Source organism: Malania oleifera, chromosome 1, assembly GCF_029873635.1.
Source record: "Malania oleifera isolate guangnan ecotype guangnan chromosome 1, ASM2987363v1, whole genome shotgun sequence".
NCBI classification, from domain to species: domain Eukaryota; kingdom Viridiplantae; phylum Streptophyta; class Magnoliopsida; order Santalales; family Ximeniaceae; genus Malania; species Malania oleifera.
In genome coordinates this window covers 30107603-30131785 of record NC_080417.1, presented here as the reverse complement: position 1 = coordinate 30131785, position 24183 = coordinate 30107603, and the positions used below count along the sequence as shown (strand labels likewise).

General features: G+C 38.1%; 1 protein-coding gene across 3 annotated transcripts; it reads right to left on the bottom strand.

Annotated features, from left to right (window-relative positions):
• Positions 1–4360: 4360 nt before the first annotated feature.
• LOC131163302 (uncharacterized) lies at positions 4361–21378 on the bottom strand. 3 transcript variants are annotated; one of them, XM_058119893.1, is made up of 3 exons: positions 20878–21378; positions 20585–20800; positions 4361–4682 (listed from the first exon to the last, which is right to left on the bottom strand). In XM_058119893.1, the coding sequence occupies exons 1-3, from the start codon at positions 21115–21117 to the stop codon at positions 4611–4613; spliced, it is 528 nt and encodes a 175-aa protein (XP_057975876.1). In that variant the 5' UTR covers positions 21118–21378; the 3' UTR covers positions 4361–4610. The 3 variants fall into 3 exon arrangements, with proteins under 3 accessions (XP_057975876.1, XP_057975880.1, XP_057975875.1); XM_058119897.1 differs by lacking the exon at positions 4361–4682 and adding an exon at positions 8064–8294; XM_058119892.1 differs by lacking the exon at positions 4361–4682 and having other exon boundaries at positions 20328–20800.
• Positions 21379–24183: the final 2805 nt, after the last annotated feature.

The following is a 24183-nucleotide window of genomic DNA, read 5'->3' as shown; positions in this document are numbered from 1 at the left end:
ACGGTCGTCTCCTCACAACCTTCTTCGATCACTTCGACCTCATTCGTGCCGGCTTGCCTTGTATTCGTCCTGCGCCTGAAGATATTTACACTGAGGCAACTCTTCGTCACATGCACTTCGAAAAGGATGAAGCCTCTAACACGTGGGTCAAAGCCCATGAGCAAGGCCCTATTCCCGTCAATGAGGTTGAGGTTGCCCTGGAAGCTAAAGCCGAAGCCGAAGAAGGCGAGCATGAGGTTCTCGTCTATGGTCATATACTGGAACGCCTGGACGAGCTTCAGCATACTATGATGCAGTCTGAGCTTCGACACCGCCATCGATTTGACTCTATTGATGCATCTCTTGCTCGGCTAGAAAGCGCTAACCGCCCTCATTTCGACACTCTCGATGCATCTTTTGCTGCACTGTTTGATCGACTGGGTCGCCCTCACAAGTAGCATGTTGTCTCCGCTATCTCCCCAATTTTGATTATGGCAAAGGGGGAGAAGTAGTTTTAGATCTATTTTTCAAATGTATGCAGATGTAATTAGAAAACAATTCTAGTTGTTACTATTAGCCTTAATCACTCGTTGTAAACACGACATATAATTAGTAATGGAACAATCATTGCATCCTTTGAGTATAAATGCTCTATCCGCGTACTTGATTGATTGATATACTGGACTGTCATAGTTTATGCAGGACTAAATGGAAGCTATCGTATTTATAAACAACATGCTGCCAAAATTTAAAGAAAATACTCTTTCATAAAATGCAAACATTAAGGGAGAGAATTTTATTTAAACTTTAAACCATTCTATTTAGTAAGGGGGAGCATTTATTTTTTTAAGAGACACTAATAGATTACCATCATCAAAAAGGGGGAGAATGTTAAGACCAAATAGTTAAAGGTCTTTCATTCCTACTATGTTTTGATGTTAACAACTCATTAGTTGCTCTTAAGGTCACTAACGTTTCTCTAAGACATGTTTCAGGTATACAAAATGTCATCTGAACCAACAAACAGTCAAAGCAACTCGTGCCATGACCAGAAGCACAAGTCTCTCAAAACATTCATGAACGATACAACAAATGTACAAAGTCATATGAAAAAAATGAGTGTGTAAATAAGAGAGATACCATCTTGTAAATATCTTGCACATAGAGTGAAACTCAATACTAAGAGTAAGAAAGGGGCGTATCACACACACACAACAAAATACTAGTAAAGTCATTTAAAAGTGTATAAAGAAACCCCCAAATGGACAAGAATCTTCTTAGAAACTTAAAGGACAAAAATTTTAAGAAAAAGGATCTCGTCAACGAACACAGGGCTTCATCAACGAGTGTAGCACAAACTTCGTCGATGAACACAGGGTTCTCGTCAACGAAAAGAAACCGAGGGACATATGAATTCAGAGCCACAACTCGTCGACGAACACAGGGCGTCGTCGACGAATGACATGAAGGACTCATTGACGAACACAAGTTCTCGTTGACGAAAATATACCAAGAGGTACCTGAATTCAGAATCAGCAACTCGTCGACGAACACAGGGCTTCGTCAACGAAGTTACTGAAGAGCTCGTCGACGAACACAGGGCTTCGTCAACGAAGTTACTGAAGAGCTCGTCGACGAACACAGGGCTTCGTCAATGAAGGTCGGGCAGCAGCGAACATTAAATGTTGCAAACGACTATTTTGAAATTTTGTCTTACATTCATAAATGCCCAACGGCTCTCCAGCGTTGCACTCACCCATTTAGTGTATAAATAGGAGTAAATAGCATTTACTTCTCACCTAGAAAATCATATTGTAAGAAGATCATTCATTGGTGTTGTTATTTCTAGGGTTTGCTCACAAACTCACCTGCCCTCTTCTTGCTGCTCTTAGCCTTGCATTTATTCTATTGACAAGAGGATATTGAGTAAAGATTTTATTGGTTTAATTAGCTCAAAGAGAGTATTCAAGCTTACATTTAATTTTCATCTACCTTTTGTAAACAAAGGCTCTTTGTGAGCTGTTTTTGGGTGTCTCTAAGTGAGCACCTTGTTGAAGCTCTTTGTGAGTTGGTGTGTATTGGCTTCTTCGCCCAAAGGAGGATTATAGTGGATTTTGGGAATCCTTGAGTTGGTCTCAAGGCGTGGACGTAGGCGGCGTGCCGAACCACATAAATATCTTTGTGTTAAGCCTTTCTTCTCTCATATCTCATTTATATTATTATTGTGATTTTCTACATTTCCTTTTACATGGAAATTTTATGCACTTGCTCTTGGTAAGATTTTTGTGTTTGTAGAAAGTGAGCACATCACGGAAGAAAGTCTATTCACTCCCCCTCTAGACATACTACCAGACCAACAGCTGCTTTTGAAGAAAATCATACTTAGGTTCTTACTAGTTTACCTCCTGATAAGCATCACATTGGGTGCAAATGGGTGTACAAAATTAAATATAAGTCAAATGGTACCATTGAAAGATACAAATCTCAACTTGTAGCTAAGGGGTACACTCAACAAGAAGGTTTGGATTTTCTTGATACTTTTTCTCCTCTTGCTAAATTCATTAGTGTTCGCTGTTTGCTTGCTATTGCTACTGTGACATTATGGTATTTACATCAATTAGATGTCAATAATGCTTTTCTTCATAGAGATTTAGATGAAGAGGTATACATGTCACTTCCTCCAGGTTATGGAAGTGAGGGGGAGACACGAGTATGTAAATTGACTAAGTTCTTATATGGACTCAAGCAAGCTTCTCACCAATGGTTTCACAAGTTATCATATTGCCTTTTGACTCATGGTTTTTCACAATCTAAGTGTGACTACTCTTTGTTTACTAAAGTCACTACAAGTTCATTTATTGCTTTGCTTGTTTATGTGGATGATGTGATAATAGCAAGCAATGATATTAAAGTTGTGCAATACATCAAGAATGTTCTTCATGCTAAATTTAAGATTAAAGATCTTGGAGAATTAAAATACTTCCTTGGGTTGGAAGCGACTCGAACATCTAAAGGCATTTTTGTTTGCCAAAGGCACTATGCTCTTGAAGTGTTAACTGATTCAGGTTTCATTGGATGTAAACCAGCTAAACTACCAATGGATCCTAACTTGTGCCTTACTAAAACAGATTTTGGTCTATCAGAAGATCCTACTATCTATCGAAGGTTAATAGGGAGGTTGCTTTACCTTACTATTCCTAGGCTAGACTTGGCATATTCAATTCATATTCTAGCTCAGTTTATGGATAAGCTAGCACAACTTCATTTGGATGTTGCATATCAAGTGTTGAGATACTTAAAAGGGACTCCAGGGCAGGGGATATTTTTATTTGCATCTTCATCCTTACAATTGAAAATTTTCACAGATTCATATTGGGCAACATGTCCTGAAACAAGAAAATCAATTACGGGATTTTATGTGTTCTTGGATGATTCTCTTATTTAATGAAAATCAAAGAAACAAAATACTATATTAAGATCATCAACTGAAGCTAAATACATGGCTATTGATTCTCCAACATGTGAATTAACTTGAATAATTGCTTTGCTTAAAGACTTTGGTATCCATCACACCTCACTAGCTCCGCTTTTCTATGATAGCAAAGCTGCTCTGCATATAGCAACCAACCCAGTGTTTTATGAGAGAACGAAACACATTGAAATTGATTGTCATTTGGTTAGAGAGAAAATCCAAGCAGGAATATTGTACTCTTCATGTGAATTCAAGGCATCAATTAGCAGACTTCTTTACAAAGGCTTCGGCATCACCATAGTTTACGTTTTTCCTTTCCAAGATGTGAGTGATAAATATATACACCCCATTTTGAAGCGGGGGTGTTGATATGTGAAGTAAGCAAGATTAGTTAGTTAGTTATGAAGTTAGCAAGTTTGTTAGGAATTTATTTTATTTTAGTTCTTGTATATAAAGCATAGAATTCAGTTGTATTTTTTGTATTGAATTGTATCAAGAATGCACAGTATTTTCTCTCTTTTCTTCTCCATCTTTCTTTCTCTCCCTCTACGTGATTGATCTCAGCTTACTTTTCCACAGCTATCCCCGTTTTTCACTATATTGTTCAGCAAAGGTTAGCAGAGAAAATAACAATTCAAAACTATTAAAAATGGTTCAAGTAGAATGGACAGTAAACCTCACCCATTTTATATATGCAGTTTTTGCTTTCCTGCCTTCTTTCTAAAGGCGACAGATAAAAGACAGAACAAGTGATAAAATTAAATATTTTTTTAAAGAAAAAAGAGTGAGAAAAAGCAAAAAGAGACTAAAGTTTTGTATGATCGTGCATGCCATCAATTCATAGCGACAATCTTCAAAGTGATCTATGAAACAATTCTTTGAACCTGATTCTCCAATATAAAATGACACTTCAATAAAAGTGTTTTTTTTTTTTTTCTTTAAATTCATTTGCGCAAAAGGTTTACTGTCACAGCAAAGAATGGAAGAATAAGAACCTAATTAAGTACACAATACGTCCGGTCATGAGAACGTGAGGAACTGGGTATAATTTGCTCATCGCTGCCGCTCTTGAAACTCAGACAGCACATAAGCAAGTTTAATCGACCAAAAAGTATAAAGAATGTAGACCTGCAGCCTGTGAGCCTTGACATTCTTCACATCATCGCCTATTTCCTGCTGAGGGATCGCCTTTCCCAGCCTGATTCAGACTCTTACGGAGTTCTAGTGCACCCTGACAACATAGTAACAAAAAACACAGGCCCAAAAAAAATTTCATTAGAATCTTCATCAATGTCCAACTCCACCATGTCATGGTTATATTATGTCAGTTAATATTCATAATGCCAACCCTACCAAATAGAAATCTAGATTGTATCAGAAACAGAAAGGCACATGCCAGATTCTAGATTCTATGAGAATGTATGAAAACTTCCAATCGGGAATATAAATCTATAAATTTGAAATGAAGGGATAGAATTGCACATGAGTTCAGCATTCAGCATCCCTGGTTGACTACATGAAAATGACCCGACTATGGATTTCTAATCCACGGACTTAGAACCAGACAATGTTCTCAAATTCACTGAACTCCTGTAAGCAGAAGCTATGAATCTTTTATTCAAGCATAAGTTTGTTCATATGTACATCCCAATATATAATACTATTACCTATCCTGAACAAGGAAACAATCTCCCTACTGAATAAAATCAAATCCCCTATATTTACCCACTTTCCTAATTTGTGTATTATTTACAATGATACTTGGGATTGGGATTGGGATTTTAACACTCCCCCCTCAAGTTGGATCATAAATATTAATCATTTCCAACTCGCTAATGAGATCCTCAAAGTTCTGTCGTCCCAACCCTTTGGTGAAAATATCTGCAGTTTGTTCCTTGGCAGGTACGTATGTCATACAGATAATCCCTTCTTCAATTTTCTCTTTGATGAAGTGTCTGTCCACTTCCACATGTTTAGTCCTGTCATGTTGAACTGGATTGAGAGAGATGCTAATAGCTGCCTTATTGTCACTATAGAGTTTGATAGGACAGTTCACCGGAACCTGTAATTCTACCAAGAGTTTTCGTAACCACAGCCGTTCACATATCCCTTAAGCGACTGCCCTGAATTCAGCTTCAGCACTACTACGAGCCACCACGTTCTGTTTTTTGCTTCTCCAAGTTACCAGATTTCCTCAAACGAATATACAATAACCTGTGGTGGACCTTCTATCTTTCACTGATCCTGCCCAATCTGCATCCGTAAAGATCTCTACTTTCTTGCTTTCACATTTCTTAAAGAAAAGTCCCCTTCCCGAGGATCCCTTGAGATATCTAAGGATCTTGTACACGGCATCTAAGTGGGCTTCTTTTGGTGAATGCATGTGTTGACTTACTACACTGACTGCAAATGCAATAGCTGGTCTATTATGTGATAGGTAGATTAGCTTACCAACCAATCTCTGATACCTCTCCTTTTCCACTGGTATTCCACAGTCTCCAACTCTCTTTACTGCTTCCATCGGGGTTTCTCTAGGTTTGCATCCTAGCATGCCAGTTTCAATTAGGAGATCAGTAATATACTTTCGCTAAAAAACACTAATTCCCTTTTCCGTTCTCGCCACTTCCATGCCTAAAAAATACCGCATTTGTCCCAAGTCTTTAACTTCAAATTCAGCAGCCAGAACTTTCTTCAATCTCTCCATTTCTACAATATCATCACCAGTAAGAACTATATCATCAACATACACCATTAGTATTGTTCTCTTACCCCTTTCAGACTGTTAGAAGAACAGTGTATGATCTGATTGTCCTTATCGATAACCTTGATTCTTTATCACTTTTGCGAATCTGTTGAACCATGCTCTGGGAGATTGTTTGAGTCCATATAAGGACTTCTTGAGTTTACACACCCTATTTTCTTCACCTTTCCCACTGAATCCTGGTGGTATAGTCATGTATACTTCTTCTAACTCTCCATTTAAGAAAGCATTTTTAATATCAAGTTGTTGTAGTGGCCAATCTAAGTTGGCTGCCAAGGACAAGAGAACTCGAACTATATTTAAGTTTGCCACTGGTGCAAATGTCTTCATATAGTCAATGCCGTAAGTCTGTGTAAAACCTTTTGCAGCAAGTCTGGCTTTATATCTTTCAACTGTTCCATCAGATTTATATTTCACTGTGAAAACCCATTTACAACCCACTGGCTTCTTCTCGTTCGGTAGATTTGTCAACTCCCAAGTTCCATTTTTTTCTAGGGCTCGCATTTCTTCCATGACTGCCTCTCTCCATTTAGGTATTTCTAGAGCTTCCTTAATGTTCTTTGGCATTTTCATCCTGTCAAGGTTAGAGACAAATGCACGATATTCTATAGACAAGCTTTTATAAGACATGTATTTAGACCAACGGTATTGAGTACATGACCTGGTTTGCTTTCTGATTGCAATAGGTAAATTGATATCATCAGGTACAGGATTATCAGAAGAAAGCTCAATTACTAGATCGGGATTGGGCGTGGGCTCATGGTTATTCGGAGCCATCACTGGTTCCAATGTTTTTGGTGCCTCGGGTATGAGATTCTTCCTGTTCTTTGTTTTTGGCTTTCTTGAGTAAACAAGTATGTCTGCATTGTTTTGTTCTCCTGTATCTCCCTTGAGGTTAAGTGTTTTGTTGTGTTTGGCAAGTTAGGAAGTAATGCAATGGAAGACTCGATAGATAGGTCAGGGAATGAAGCAACAGGAGGCTCAATAAGTGGTACTGGTGCAGACTCAGTAGTAAAGAGGTCAAAGAACCGATCTTCACTCCATTTCTCCCCCTGAAGAGACGGCTTTGGGAAATAAGGAGTGGTTTCAAAGAAAGTAACATCAAGACTAACAAACAGTCTTCTGGAGACCGGGTCATAGCATTTGTAGCCTTTCTGAGTAGGAGAATAACCAAGGAAGACACATTTAATGGCATGAGGATCCAATTTATCTCGGTGGTGTGCATGAACATGAACAAAAGCAGTACAACCAAAGATTTTCAGTGGGAGACTGGAGGTGAGTCGAGAGGTAGGAAAATGTTCCTGGAATTTCTGAAGAGGGGTGACAAAGGAAAGTACTCGACTCGGCATACGATTAATGAGATGTGTGGCTGTTAAGATGGCATCGTCCCAAAAATAATGCTTCATATTAGTAGTGAACATTAATGCCCGGGCTACTTCAAGTATATGTCTATTTTTTTGTTCAGCAACCCCATTTTGTTGAGGGACATCCACACAAAAACTCTGATGAACAATCCCATTTTCTTGAAGATAAGTTCCCCGAATAGTATTAAAATATTTCGTACCATTATCAGTACGTAAAATTTGAATATGAGTCTGGAACTGTGTATGAATCATGGAATGAAAAGTAATGAAAATAAAGCGGGACTTCAGTTTTGTCTTTCAGTAAGTAGACCCAACAAAGACAAGTATGGTCATCAATGAAGGTAACGAACCATTTTGTATTGGTGCGATTGAGGGAATGTGAAGGGCCCCACAAATCACTGTGAAACATAGTAAATAGGCGAGATGGTTTGTATATGGATGATGGGAAAGAAGTACGACGGTGTTTTGCAAGCTCACACACTTCACATTGAAACTCAGAAGACAATTTATTTAAACAAATAGAAGGAAACAAACGTTTTAAATATTGGAAATTAGGATGACCCATCCTTGAATGTCATAACAAAAGTTCACTATCTCTAGAAATAGATGCAAAATCACAAATTACAATATTACATAGTTCACTCAAGCTTGCCTCCTCAAAGTAGTAGAGTCCCTCATACGCCTTAGTAGTGACAATTGTCTTCCCCGATTATAAATCCTGAAAAACACAATGAGAGGAAACAAATTTAGCAGAACAATTTGAGTCTTTTGTTAATTGACTGATGAATAACAGGTTGCAAGATAACTTGGGAACATGTAGGACAGATTGTAATGTTATGGAGTCAAATATGCGAATACTTCCTTTTCCAGCAACTGGTGAGAGAGAGTCATCTGCAATTTTTACTCTTAAATTCCCAACATATGGTGAGTAGGATGAAAACCATTGATAAGAACCAATCATATGATCATATGCACCTGAGTCAATTATCCATGGAGATTTGTAACAGGATGTAGTATTTAAAGCTGACAAATAATTACCTCGGTGAGCCAAGGAACTAGAAGAAGACTGACCCAATGTTTGAATTGATGAAAACATTTTATACAGCTGATCTAACTATTCAGGACTGAATGCACTACTTGAAGAAGTATTGATTTTTTCTCCGTGTAATTTTTCAGTTGACCCGTCGGAGCTAGCCTGGTACCCACGATTTTTTTGGCGTTGTCTTGGCTTCCAATCTATTGGTTTTCCATGAATCTCCTAGCAGGTATCTTTTAAATGACCTGTTTTTCGGCAATGTTCGCACCATAATGTACCTTTTTGTGGTCGTTGACCAGATACCCCTGGGCCTTTTGATACAAGGGCCAAAACATCAGGCCCATTAGTATGCCCATCTAATTTTTGGGCAGATACGGGTACGGGTAGATGATCCAGCCCAACACGATCATTCTGGGGCAGCATCACACGCCTCCTGTTCTCCTCCCTCCTAACCTCTGCAAAGACCTCTCGAGTGGAAGGAAGAGGTCACCAGCCAAGGATGCGTCCCCTCACGTCATCAAGTTCTCGGTTCAGGCCAGCGAGAAACTCGAAGACCCTTTCGTTTTCAAGTCTCCTTCGGTATCGCGTACTGTCGCCGGACCACTCCCACTCCTCGTTGATGCTCAGGTCGAGCTCCTGCCAGAGATGGGTCATCTCTTTGAAATACTCGGTAACTCCACTCTCACCTTGCTTCATCTGCCATAATCGGGTCTTGATTTCAAAGACTTGCAAGTAACTCTCGATGTCGGGTATGTCTCACAAACGGCGTCCCAGACATCCTTCGCCGTTGGCACGAACAAGTAGACCTTTCCGATTGACGACTGCATTGAGTTGACGAGCCAAGCGGTGACCATGGAGTTCTCGGACCTCCATTTTTGCAAGGCTAAGACGTCAGTGGAGTCTGGTTTTCTCCGTTCGCCGGTAAGATAACCTCCCCTCCCTTTTCCTTCAATCACCAATTTTATGGATTGAGCCCACTCACGGAAATTTTTTCCATTTAATTTCTCTAATGAAAGTGGAAAGGCTGTGTTATCTAAGCCCATTCGAACCCCCAACGGACGTGGCCTCTGAGTCACCGTCGATATTTGCCGAAGAGGTCGACCCTCTGCTGTTTATGATGCCGTTGGCCATGGTTAGCTAAGGTTGATAAACCCTAGCTCTGATACCATGTAAGCGGAAGCTATGAATCTTTTATTCAAGCATAAGTTTGTTCATATGTACATCCCAATATGTAATACTATTACCTATCCTAAACAAGGAAACAATCCCCTTACTAAATAAAATCAAATCCCCTATATTTATCCACTGTCCTAATTTGTGTATTATTTACAATGATACTTGGGATTGGGATTTTAACAACTCCTAACCCTGAAAAGTAAAAGGAGAAAGAGGGAAGGAAAAGGGGATTTTTTTTTTCTCTAGAAGGAAACATATACAAAGCGGACTGATTTAGCAACAATACCAATCATCTTGTAGACCAAGAACAATTACTGCCTGCTGCAAATAATGCTTCAATAAGAGTAACTTAGCTGATGTTAGATGCTCCAAAAAGAAAGGGTAGACCTGGAATAACTTGAACCAAGGTAAACATGTAAAATGGAATTGGAAACTACAGCCATTATATTACCCTAAATTGTGCAAAATGGAGGAAAAAATTTCACAACCAATCCCATCAATCAGGAAGTATGGCTTGGCGCTGGCAGCTGCTGTTCTTCTAAAATGCACAAAATATTTTGCAATGTGATCATAGTGAAGAGAGGACCTAGTTACATATAGCTACAATTAGAGTGGTTGACACACTTCCTTCTCATTTGGACAATACTTTGTGGTGCAATTAAAGTGAGATGACCCAACCATACATTAGTGCAGCTAGAATCATTGACATACTTTGCCTTCACATTGGACACAGAAATTTACTATTTCCTGGTTCTTTTAAGTAGAACATTTGCTAAAATGAAGGACAAAAGGATCAGCTAAGATTTTCTATAATACCTGTAAAGAGGAGTTAAACCCAAACAAAGGAAGTGGATTGTCCAAAATGGAGCATGAAACAAATAAATAATTAAGTAAAATGAGAACCTGAGGTGGATAACTACTTCACCAACTAGGAAGCACAAACACAGAAATGGGTGTACATTACAGCAAAGGATGGAAACACAAGAAATCCTAAACAAACAAAAAATTAAGTAAAATGGGAGCCTAAGGTGGATGATTTCTTCACCAACTATTAAGCACAAACACAGAAATGGGTGTCTATTATAGCAAAGAATGGAGGCACAATAAATCCTAGAAGTGCAGAACTATAAATAAATATACAATATGTATATATATAGCAGCACGAGAGGGAAGGGCAGAGAGAGAGAGAGAGAGAGAGAGATGTATACATATGCATATTAAGCTTTTACATTTATAAAGTACTGCACATCGGGAAAATCACATACAAATACATACATTTATTCCTATTGAAGATACGTACACTTATTCCTATTTTCTTCAATACAAAGTCAAACATGACACCAAGCCTAATTAATTATAATTTCACATAGATCACTATTGTGATTCTTTTTATTTACAATTACAATCTTTCATGAATAAACTACAAAATCATATTACAGTAATACACTCACTATTTTGTCTGAAGTGAATCGGAAAGTAGCCTAGAAGTGTCCAAAGAGTGTTTGAGAGGTGTCCTGGGAGATTTGGTGTTGGACACAGAAAGGACGTGGACGCTGTGCCATAGCTCAACATAGGAGGGCGTAAAGAGAGGATCAACATGAGACCACTGAAAAGTGCAAAAGCACCCATAGCAATAATTCATGCAAAACCTAACATTCCCCTGTTTCAAGCATAAACTATTAATAATGAGGAACTTCAGTTTGGGGGGACTTTATCTGGATGAGGCATGAACATGAACAACAAATCAAAAATATTGGGAACCACAGTCAAATGAAGGACTTCTGAAAAACGTAGGAGATTTCAGCATATTGTTATGGTAGGAAGAGTTCTGCTATTCTTTCATCTTCTGCCAACTTGGCCATAAACTAGGGATGCTCAATCTAGACACCCAAGGAACAAGGGGGTAAGCCTTATTTCTCAACAATTTGTAAAGCCTCTAACCCCAGATTTAGCATACTATCTGGGAACCACTAAACACCCTGAATCAACAGCATAAAAAGCTTGAAGTCCGGGAATGGTAGCTATAATTAACAAATTATGGAATGCCTAATAAGTGAAAAAAATTTCAATTCCCTTAATGGCCATTGACTATAAGAAACTGGATCTAGAGTCCAAGTGAATCCTATATCAAGTTTAGCAATATCCTGTTGGCATTACAAACGTACAGGGATAATTTTGGACAAAGCTTCTTGTGGCACCAACTTCCTGCAACAGACCTCAGAAACCTAGCCAAACCATACCTGAAATCTAGGACAACACACCCCCCCCCCCCCCCCTTTCCCTAAGGGGCACAAGGCTCCCTACTTTGTAGGGGTAGGAGGAGGGTCATCACAGTGTACACAGCCTTACCCCTGCTTTTATGCAGAGAGGCTTTTTCTTGGACTAACACATGACCAACCGGTCACAAAGGAGCAACCTTACCATAAATTTTCTTGACTTGAAACATAAAAGCTGGTAGTCAGCAATGTTGAAACAAATAAGGATCCTACAAATCCAGTAAAAACTCCAGAAAAATGTGTTGCCACAACTTCTAGTAGAATGTGTAAACCTACGTATAGAACTTCTAAGAACAGCTAGGAATGATAGCTAGGTAACAACAAGCCTATCATTTTCTCCAAATGATCTGCATACTATATTGCCATCTAGAAAAAAGGTTAACAGAATAATATTCCATCAAACCCGGCACAGAATATAGCAAGTTGGAAATTTCTGACAGCAAATAAAAACCCCGGGGCTTTTAACATCAACTTAACTCTCCCTAGCAAATGATGACACTGACTCTCAAAACCCACGTTGAAAAGCTACATAATATAATCAAGCAGGGAAGCCACTAGCAATCCAGAATAGTAGCAGTCATACAGTTCTAAATGTGGTTTTGTGAGCAGAGAGACACAATTTGTGTCTTGTGCAAAAAGGCTTAGATCTCATATCTAAACATTATCATAATATTATTTTACTAATTCAAAAAAATATTACAAGATTACTAAGAATCAGAAATCCATTTAGGAGAGCAATTTTTTCTTTTACTAAAAAAGTAGCACCTCAAAATAGCACATGATTACAAGGTAAAAACAGTTTATGCCAGACTGAACCACTTCAACAATATATGTTGCTTCTTGTGCAAATGATAGGAACCCATGGCAAAATTGTAATAGCTAATGTCTCTAAACAACTATACCACACTTAATTTGTGCTTTGTAATTTTATGGACAATCAAATCTAGCATGCATGTGCATGTAACTTTATACTTGAGTCAGGCAGGCAGCCACGAGCTGAGCACAGCAAGCTCAACGGCTAAACCATGGGCCCAGATATAAGTAGAGGTTCATAATATTTTGGCCAAGCTTGGTTCCAGTTAAAAAAGAGCCAATCTGAAAATTCCTAAATCGATCACACCTGCTCCACTTTAGATGTGCTATCTCATTCAACTAGAGCCCAACTTTATGCTGCCATTCGCTTCAGAAATTCTTGAGCAAAATGTTTGAATGGATCTGAATCTCTCCATGATGAAAAGTGAAAACTATATCGAATCACACCAAGCACAGTAAACTTGGGGAAAATTCCCCAACTTGTCCATATCTAAATAGGTTTGGCAGTTTCCCAAATAGCCTTTCAGATCCATGAAATCAGCCTGAAAGTTTTCATGTGCGCATATAAGCATTTTACTGGATGACCTTAATATGACCTAAAACACGCACTGAGGCCTTGACAGATTCCCAAGCACTCATTGAAAAGTGAAGTGCTCAGTCTAACCAAAACTTCCACATATACAACTTTGCTGCTGAATTGTGTTAGAGGTTATTTATGTCTTTTAGTATTATTATTATTGTGTTAGTATGTTAATTAGTGAGAGATAGTAAGGGTATTATTGTCATTAAAATGTATTTAATTTGTATTATAAATAGAGGGAGAGACCTATCTTCAAGTTAGGTTATTCATTTCAATCAAATCTTAACATGGTATCAGAGTGTGATCCAACCTAAACCCTGTTCCCTCAGTCGTTGCTGGAAAATGCCATTCCTGCGGCTGTCCTTCCTAGATCCACCTCCATCCCATACTATTTCACAAAACCAACCATACAATAATAAACAAAAACCCCCTGAAGCCTAACCCCACAAAACTCCATTGCCAAAGGAGCCCCCACACGCCAGCACGTGAGTGAAATTCTGGCCATTTTTTTTCTTTTTCTTTTCCTCTGCCATGTTCTGATTCCTTCTCTAGATTATATTAACAAGCTTTTAGGCCATTTTTTGCTCAAAAATTCAACCTCTTTTGACCACACACTCACAGTATTCCGTTAATCTCTGTTCAAGGTTTGTGAAGGCTTCTTTGTGAGTCTTTTTTGGAGCCGTGGCAGCATTCGTTTGTTTAGTAGTGAAGCTGTGGCAGTGCTATATCCATCAGTGAGTTGTTCACCTTGTCCATGGTTGTGTCGCTGCTTCACATAGCTTGTGATTATCTTGATTAGTTTTCATTTTTCTTCTTGTTTTGGTGTGGTTGCTGATTTGTGAGTGTTGGGATGGAATCTATGAATCCCAAAAATTTGTTTCCTACATCGCTGCGACAAATAACAACTCAAAAGTTGGATGGAAAGAACCATGTTCAATGGTTTAAATATGTTCGGATTTATTTAGCAGAATTAGGGAAATCTGGCCACTTGCTCCAATTTGATCCTTCTGATGAGAAGGGAAAAGATGAGTGGGTTCAAGAAGATGACTTGATTGTTTTTCTCTTGTGGAATTCGATGGAGCCATAGATTGCATGGATGTGCATGCATCTAGATATGTGCAAGGAGATTTGGGACTATATCAAACTTCTATACTCCAGTAACATTACATGTATATATGATTTAATGTTGAAGTACTTTCAGTTACAACAAGGAGATAGGAATATTGCGGATTATTTTTTAGAGAAGAAGCGTATTCATGAGGAGCTTAACTTCGTGCAACTTATAATTATCGACACTCATAAGATGCTGAAGCAGAGAGAGCAAATGATAGTTCTTCGTGTTCTGGCAGGCTTGAGACCCGAGTTTCAGGCAGTCCAATCCTAGATACTTAGTAGTGCTAAGCTGCCATCATTTACCAATGTTTATTCTCGTGTCCTTCGTCCTTCCTTTAGCATGCATTCTCCTACTTTTGCATTTGGCTTGAAGAGGACAACCTTTGCTACACAAGGTGATTCTAGTTTTCTATCAAACAACCGCAAAAGTTATCAAGGTGGTTCAAGTGGTCGTAGTGGTAGAGATAAACGAGGTAGAGGTACTTTTCACAAGTGCACTCATTGTGGATGAAGTAATCATACTATTGAGCAGTGTTGAGATCTTACGGCAGACCTTCACGTGTTGCCAAGGCAGCCATCACTAACTTCACAACTTTGGGGGCAGCCAATGCAACCACCATTGACTCCTCGCCTTTGGGGCCGAGTGGGGGCAACGTACTGTACCCATGTCAGATGTCAATGGAAAGAGTATTCTAAGTTGTAGCAGTATCAAACCTCACAACTAGCTTATATTCCCATTACATCTCTTGCCCAAACAAGTAATCACTTAGTATGCTCGTCATTCAGTACTTCTCGTCCTAGTCCTTGAGTCATAGACTCTGCTACCAATGATCATGTAACAAGTATACCTAACTTCTTCTCCACTCTTCAACATCCTGCAAATTTACCTTGTGTGACTCTTGCTGATGGATCCACCACTGCAATCAAGGGAATTGGGACTATAAATCCCACTTCTTCTATTTCTCTTCCTTCGGTTTTATATATTCCCAAATTTCCTTTCAATCTTATGTCCGTTAGCAAAATTATTAAATCCATGAATTGTTGAGTGACATTCTTCCATGATTGTGTGGTTATTCAAGTTTTGAAGACGAGGGATACGATTGGAGGAGGGTTTGAAGCTGGTGGATTCTATCACTTTGAGCTGCTATCTCCTTCTACCGCCTACACTGCTATTGCCACACCTTTCAAAATTCATTGTCACCTTGGTCATCCTTCATTGGAAAAGTTAAAATGTCTTGTTCCTAGTTTGAGTTTTGTGTCTAGTCTCGATTGCAAGCCTTGTCAGTTGGGAAAGTACAATCATGTTCCTTTAGCTTCTCGAGTCAATAAATGGGCTGCAAACCCTTTTATGTTAGTTCATTATGATTTTTGGGGTCCTAGTAGGATTGTGTCCAAGTTGGGTTTCTAATTCTTTATAACCTTTGTAGATGATTATTCAAAATGACTTCGTTATATTTAATAAAAGGTCGTTCTGAGTTATTTCTTGTATTTTGTGCCTTCTTGTTTTGAAATAAAGCTTCAATTTGGTTTGCCAATTCGAATACTTCATAGTGATTAAGCTAAAGAGTTTTTCAATGCACAATTCACTACTTATGACTTAGTTTGGTATTACTCATCAATCATCCAGTGCCCACATTGCTTAACAAAATGGGGCTATAGAGAGGAAAAATAGACATCTTGAAATCATTTGCACGTTACTTTATCAAATGCATGTATCTAAAGTGTTTTGGAGTGATGTAGTACTTACTACTAGGTATCTGATCAACAAAATGTCATTCTCTATTCTCAATGGCGAAGTTCCCTATTCCATTCTCTTTCCTAATTCATCTTTATTTTCTCTTCCTCCTTGTATATTTGGGTGTGTCCTTTGTTCATCAACTAAATTTTAAGGTGGATAAGTTGGATCCTCGTGCTATAAAATGTGTCTTTTTGGGCTACTCATATACTAAAAAGGGATATCATTGTTATAGTCCTATGCTGCATCACTTCTTTGTTTCTACCAATGTTACCTTCTTTGAGTCTACACCTTACTACACCTAGTCACTGAGTGCTTCTGAGCTCAACAAGTCTCTTCCTTTGCCTAATATTCTAGATTTTACATTGTTGTCCTTGCCCAACCAGCCATCTAAGTCTCCATGTAGTTTGAGTCCTTCTCATCATCTTGATCATCCTAATTTGCAAGTGTATTCACGATGGTGGCTCCAAGCAAGAGAGTCACCTCTAGCTTCTACTACCACGCCTTTGGTTTCCTCATCTAATAATCAGACTTCCCATTTCCAACTATGTTTGTTATGACTTTTTATCGCCCTCCTATTATTGTTTTGTTACTGCTTTATCATCTACTAGCCTTCCTAAATCTGTTTCGAAAGTCTTAGCCCATTCTGGGTGAAGGGATGCTATGGTTGAAGAGATGAATGCTTTACATGAAAATGGTACTTTGGACTTCGTACCTCTTCCTCTTGACAAGTTTGTGGTTGGTTGTTGTTGGGTTCACACTATGAAAGTCAACCCTGATGGTTCTGTTGTTCATCTAAAGGCATGTCTAATTGCTAAGGGATACATTCAGGTGTATGGTTTGGATTATTCTCATACTTTTTTCTCTGGTTGTCAAACTTACATCAGTACGTTTGTTCATCCCTTGGCTACTACTTGTCACTAACCTCCGCATCAGTTAGATGTGAAAAATGCCTTCTTGCATGGTGACCTTGAGGAGGAAGTTTATATGCAGCAACCACTTGGGTTTGTTGCTCAAGGGGGCTCAAGCTTAGCATGATGGCTCAAGAAGACTTTATATGGTTTAAAATAGTCTCCCAAAGCATGGTTTGTTCGTTTTAGTGTTGTAGTACTTGAGTTTGGTCTTCTACAATGCGTTGTGGATCATTCCGTGTTTTATCGTCATACTTCATCGGGTAGGATCCTTCTTGTTATTTATGTGGATGATATTGTTATTATAGGTGATGATGATAAAGGTTTCAAAGTCTCAAAATTTTTATACAGACTAAGTTTCAGACCAAAGATTTGGGACCATCGAAATAGTTCTTGGATATAAAAGTATCTAGACCTCGTATCAGAATTATTTTGCCACAAAGAAAGTATGTTCTTGATCTGTTCAATGAAATTGGCTTGTTAGGATCTAAACCAATTGTTACATCCATGAATCCTAACAACAAGTTGGTGCCGAATATAGGTGATTTGTTACCCTAATCTTGGACAATACCGAAGACTTGTTAGAAAGTTGAACTATCTCGCAGTCATTCTGTTGGATATATCTTTTGCAACAAGTGTTGTGAGTCAATTTCTAAATTCTCTGAGGACAAGTTATTGCAACACAATAATTTGCATCTTGAGATATCTCAAAGGCGCACCTTGGAGAGGTCTTTTATATCTTGATCAAGGTCACACTTATATCCATGGATATACAAATGCAGATTTAGCTCAATCGCCTTTGGATCGGAGATCCACAACCGGGTACAATATCTTGATTGGTTCTATTTTAGTTTCTTGGAAGAGTAAGAAACAAAATGTGGTGGCAAGGTCAAGTGCTGAATCAGAATATAGAGCTATGGCTTACACTGCTTGTGAACTTGTTTGGTTAAAGAACATGTTGGAAGAATTGGGTATTTCTCATTCTCAGCCTATGAAGTCGATGTGTAATAATGAAGCTACTCTTCTTGTTGCCTCCAACCCGGTCTTTCATGAGTGGACGAAGCACATTGAAATTGATTGTCACTTTGTTCGGGAGAAATTGTGCAGAAGCTCATTACAACCGCTTATGTGAAGTCGGACATGCAGCTTGCTGATTTGTTTACCAAAGCATTGGGGGGTGCTTGTGTTAAATTCATTTGTAATAAGCTAGGAGTATATGACATTTATGCTCTAGCTTAAGGGGGAGTGTTAAAGGTTATTTATGTCTTTTAGTATTATTATTTTGAGTGTGTTAGTATGTCAACTAGTGAGAGTTAGTAAAGGCATTATTATCATTAGAATGTATTTAATTTGTATTATAAATAGAGGGAGAAACCTATCTTCAAGTTAAGTCATTCATTTTAACCAAATCTTAATAGTTATTAAACATGGTAGAACTGCAACACACAACATTCATATTAGAAGTCAAACCAATAGGGTAATAGATAAATACAAGGGGTTCACTGTTCACCATCGTTTGCAATGTGCATCTTTACCTCTACACTTTTTAGCATGCAATGTAATTTTCTCTTTTTTTTTGTTGTCATTTTTCATTTTCCTTATTTTAACTATGTTAGGGAATTTAAAAGTCATTATATTCTACCAAGCTTCTCTTCTTGTTCCCAATGTTAATTGTCTATTCTCATTCCCGCTTATCCCAATATTTTTATTTACTTAAAAAATAATTATTTAAATTTCTTCATGAACAAAGTTGTGCATAGCACAGGCAATCTAGTGATATTGTATTGATTCCCACCAATATCCAACATCCTACCAGAATTATAATCCTTACAATCCTTGCACGATGTCAGGAACAGTTCAACTCAATTCTGTTCCTTTTTTAGGCGCAGATACAGAACCTAATTTTGTTCTTAGACACAGCCAGGTATGCTTGACCACATATTTGCAACAAGTAATTTTGCATGTATTCACATTATCCAGAAAAAAGAGTAGAAGACTCAGAAGAGAGAGCAAAAGAGATGGGCAGAGCAGAGGATAGACAATTTGATGAATGAATATAATTTTACCTATAAAACAACAGTTACAACTAGAACATTGTTAATTAGGAAATGCTTTTCATAGCAACAAAAGGGACTTTTAACAAATTACAAAAACATTAAAACTCCAATGTTCAAAACTGCAAAGGTTTGTGTAAAAAAATTAATGTGCCAATAGCCATTGAAAGAAAACAAGAGAGAACAGAGAGAGGAATAGTGTTGGGTGGGAGGAACAAAGGCCATCAGCAGAACTGGAAATTCATATAGTAACTCCATTTTAATAAAATTTTAAAATCACATATCAGAGGGAGCAAGGTTCACAATAACAGAACATACAAACAATTTTGGATGTTTGTCCATAATTGAACATGACAACACGGTTCAATTAATAAAATAAATTGACACAGGAAAATGATTAAGTCTAAAAAGCATTCTACATATAAAAGAAACCTTCCCAAAAAGGATGAAACTAAAAACCAACCCTTAGCACCCTTATCTATTTAGAGAAGAGTGAATTGTCCTAACATTAACTGATTCCATGGATCAATGAAGAATCTATCCCAATTAATAAATTCAAATCTCGAAAGTACAAATTATCAGTTCTCCTTTGGCGGCTAAAGCATTTCCATGTTATTGATCAACAAGAGCAACAAAATGTGGCATAATAACTTGAACATTAGTGGATGTTAGGCCTTTAACATTAAACTTTGTGCTAGAAATATAATCATAGTTTTGGTCTTTTAGATGTGATTTAGATGTAATTGCCATACAAGTATACAATCATAATTCATGAGCATACTCATTTGTGCATTAACAGGCACTCTTCGCCACTCACTACTCAGGACTCCAGTAATGTAAATTTAAACGCTGCCATGCTCTCGTTAGCCATTAATCCTCTCGCTCTACACTATATTTATTGGGAACAAAACTCTAGGAAATTACATTTAGATTTTACTAGCTATTAACAATCAGCTTAATCTACTTGAATTTAGGATTTAATTGACATAAATCATTTGACATTACGAAAGTTCTCACAAAATGATCCTAAATTCTATTTCTTGAGTTACTCCTATTCCAGTAAGATTCAAATTAAATACCAAGGATTTGGGTTTTATTCACATGATAATAGCATCTTACTTGACATTTATGGTTACATTATTGTCACAGAAACCATGTCTGACAACACCGCTCAGATTCAAAACAAGGCATTGAAAGTTGCTATGCACTAAAAGTAAATCCCAGGGCTCCGTTTCTTAAATTTTTGCAGCAACTCACAGGCAGACAAAGAAAGAACGAGTAATGAAGTACAGTAAAGGCTTTATTAATACGAACCGTTGATTGCAGGGGAGGTGGTTCGAGATCAATGGTGCTCACAGACATCTTAGCGATCTCGGAAACAGCAGCCTCCCTGAGCCCAGGGACGTCGCTGGTCAAGTCCTCGTATGCGGCCTCGAACGCCTCCTGCCAGAATCGCGGTAATCTGATCCGACGGCTATTCGTGTACACGTCCCACATGTGCCTCACCACCTTCTCCCTCTCCTCCATTTCCTGCCAATTCACAATAACCATACAATTACCATCGCCATTAGCGATTAGAGAGAGAGAGAGAGAGAGAGAGAACAGACAAGGACGTCGAGATCGTCGAATTTGGGGGTGTCGAAGTCGTCGGAGAAGCGGTTGAGGTTGCCGGCGGACCAACGGAGGGAGACGGTGCCGGTAAGCATGGACCAGAATGCGAGGAGCAAAATGGCAGCCAATGCCCAGAACTTGTACCGGCCTTTCCCGAATAGACTGGCTTCTAAGCTTTCCTTTTTCATAGTAGCCGCCGCCATCGTCGTCGTCGGAAGAGCATCGTCATCTTTCATCTCTTCTGCGTTTCAATCAAGCAGATTGAAACCTGAAAAGGAAAGATGAAAAAGATTTGCTTGATTTGGATTTGGATTTGGATTTGGATTAGAATTTCGAAGTCGACCGGTGGTTGTCTTGAAGCACACTTACGACACTCTCGCAAGGCTCCCACTCCCAGATTCGGAAAAGGAAAGAGAGAGACGGTGAGGGCGCAGCACCTGAATCAGGGATTATAGGGTGAGAAAGATAGTCTGTTTCGCAGGGTAGCGTAAATAGATAGTCGCGACTTGCCGACGCGTTTGACACGTTCGATTGTTGAACGAATGTTGAGATGATGTGGGGGAAGGTGCATCGTGACGGTGGATTCGGAAGAGATAATTATTTAATTTATTTTATTATTTGTTTATGAGACACATGGCTCTAGCCTTTGACCATGCAACGCAATTGCAAGTGAGTTCCTGCGACGTCGCGTAACCAGTTGGGTTGCCAGTTAATCATATTTTAGTAGTTGACCGCACACTAATGCTGGAGTTTAGTAAGTTGAAATTGACCGCCGGGAAGGATTCTAGCTTGAGCTTTAATTAATGTTCACTCATTAAATCACATGAAATTATCTCTTTTAATTCTTCGAAAGTTACTATTATAAACTTAAAACTTTACTAATAGCGTATCTCTTAAAGAAGAGGGAATGATAAGATATATATTGAGTTTGTTTCGTACTTATAATTTAAAGTTCAATTAACTTTACAAGAGGTAAGAATTTTTAATAATTTTTTATTTGTCTCTACTATTAAAGAGAAGATTTATCCTTTCTTCGCTTGATTTTTAAAATCTCAAAATATCTTCACAACTATCTAAATATATTTTGAAAATACTATAATTATTCATAAATATTCTAAAATTATCCCATGGCTGCCTATAAATATTCTAAAATACCTTTATAATTATCTATAAATATTTATTTAATTATCATTCAAATGTCACGCATCACACATGCAAGCTACTATTTGAAGAAAAAACATTCTTATGTTATGCAATTAGTGCCATGGGAGCTATCATGTGCAGAAGGGAAGCAAGACAATAATAATACAGATAGGTGGGCTCTAAAAGAAATTATTCATGTCACGATACTCACAATATAAAAAACTCACAACAATTTTTAAGATTGGTTAAACTCAAAGATCAAAGTCTGCATTTTTTTTTTTTTTAAACAATGGTATTCGACATTGGCTAAAATGTATATTAACTTGCTAATATTTAAGTAGTCAAACATCGACCAAGGTCAAATTGTTGCCAAATTGTCATCCTACCAATAAGTAGAGTAGTTGTTTGAAATATATCTATAGACATTTGATGAATTGAAAAGGAATAATTCTACATAATTGTTGGGTTGTGTGAGAGGTAGGAACTGCTTTGTAACTCTTGTGCGTGTGATGTGTATAAGAATACCTTGCAAGAGTTGAACAATTGCATATGCATATAGTTCATATTAGTTTAGAACAATAAAACTGAATTTATATGTGCATACCGAGTCACACCATTGCATAAGATGTCAAAACGAGTTTTCAAATATGTTTTATTAATCAAGACATCTTATACTTGGTCAAACTACATTTGGAAGGTTGGATTATAATCAGAACAAGCACACTTCATTTGAACTTGTCTTAGTACTTTTAGAGAATTACTTGTGTAGTTAAACAGATGACTCGTCGATGAGAACAAGGGACTCATTGACTAGTGTATGCATAGAACTCGTCGATGAGAATAGGGCACTTGTCGACTAGGAGATCCCGAGATCAGCCTGAGATTGCAAAGGTGACTTGTCGACGAGAACAGGGGACTCATCAACTAGTGTATGCAGGTGACTCATTGACTAGTGCAAAACACTCATCGACTAGGAGATCCTGAGACCAGTATGAGACTTGTAGAGAAGACTCGTCGACGAGAACAAGGCACTCGTTGACTAATGCATGTGTGTGACTCGTTGACGAGAACAAGGCACTCATCGACTAATGCATGTGTGTGACTCGTCGACTAGTCCATGGACTTGTTGACTACTGATGGTGGCAGACAGTAATAAATGCGCGATAATGGCTAGTTTTTGTCTTGGCTATTCTCCATTAATGCCCAATGGCTAGCCAGTGACATGCTCGTCTTCTTGGCTATAAATATGACGTCCCATTAGCATTCATTAAGAATATTGATTAAGCATTGGTTGTTGAGAATATTCATTGTGCATTCACTTTAGGTTTCATATTTTCTCTCAAGCTCTCTTGCACTATACTCTTGTTACACATCATTTGCAACTGAGAGTAGTGAGAGGTTTATACTTGTAATATTAGCTCAAGAAGAAGTGCTTCATATTGTATCTACTTGTATTGATTCATTGTGCACTTAGGGGTTCTTTGTGAGTCATTGTAAGTTGATTATTGGTGAACACCTGGGTTGAGCTCTTAGTGAGCAGTTGGGATTGGTTCCCTTATTGTAAAGGCTTCTCCATCTTGAAGGGAGATCTTATAGTGGATTTGGGAATCCTTGCGTTAGTCTCAAGGCATTGACATAGGTTTGGTGTCGAACCACGTTAAATTGTTGTGTTGAGCTTTTTTCCCTCATCTATTTATTTGGTTGTGTTTATTTGCTTTAAAATAATTGTGATATATTTCACTTGCTTCTTGCCAAGTTATTTTACTTTGTATAAAATTTATATATTAGTGAAAATCGTCTATTCACCCCCCCCCCCCTCTAGATGCACACCCGGGCTGACAAAATTTGTCACTAATAGTTAAGGCATTAGTGACAAAACTGGTATTCGTCACTGATAATGACGATTTTCTCTTCATCACTAATACCTTTGTCACTAAAAGTAGGTTTTCCCACTCAAACTATCAAGCGAAAATATTAGTAAATATTTATGGAATATTAGTAACGAAATTTTTTGCCACTAATAGTCGTATTTTGGTTTTTAGTGATGGTTTTGGGAACCGTCACTAAAGAATTTGCCCAAATATAGCGCACGGCTTACCCTCGTGCAAAATCCCGCGCATATCCCAATCCCGTCTCTCTCCCTCTCGCGCACCCTCCCA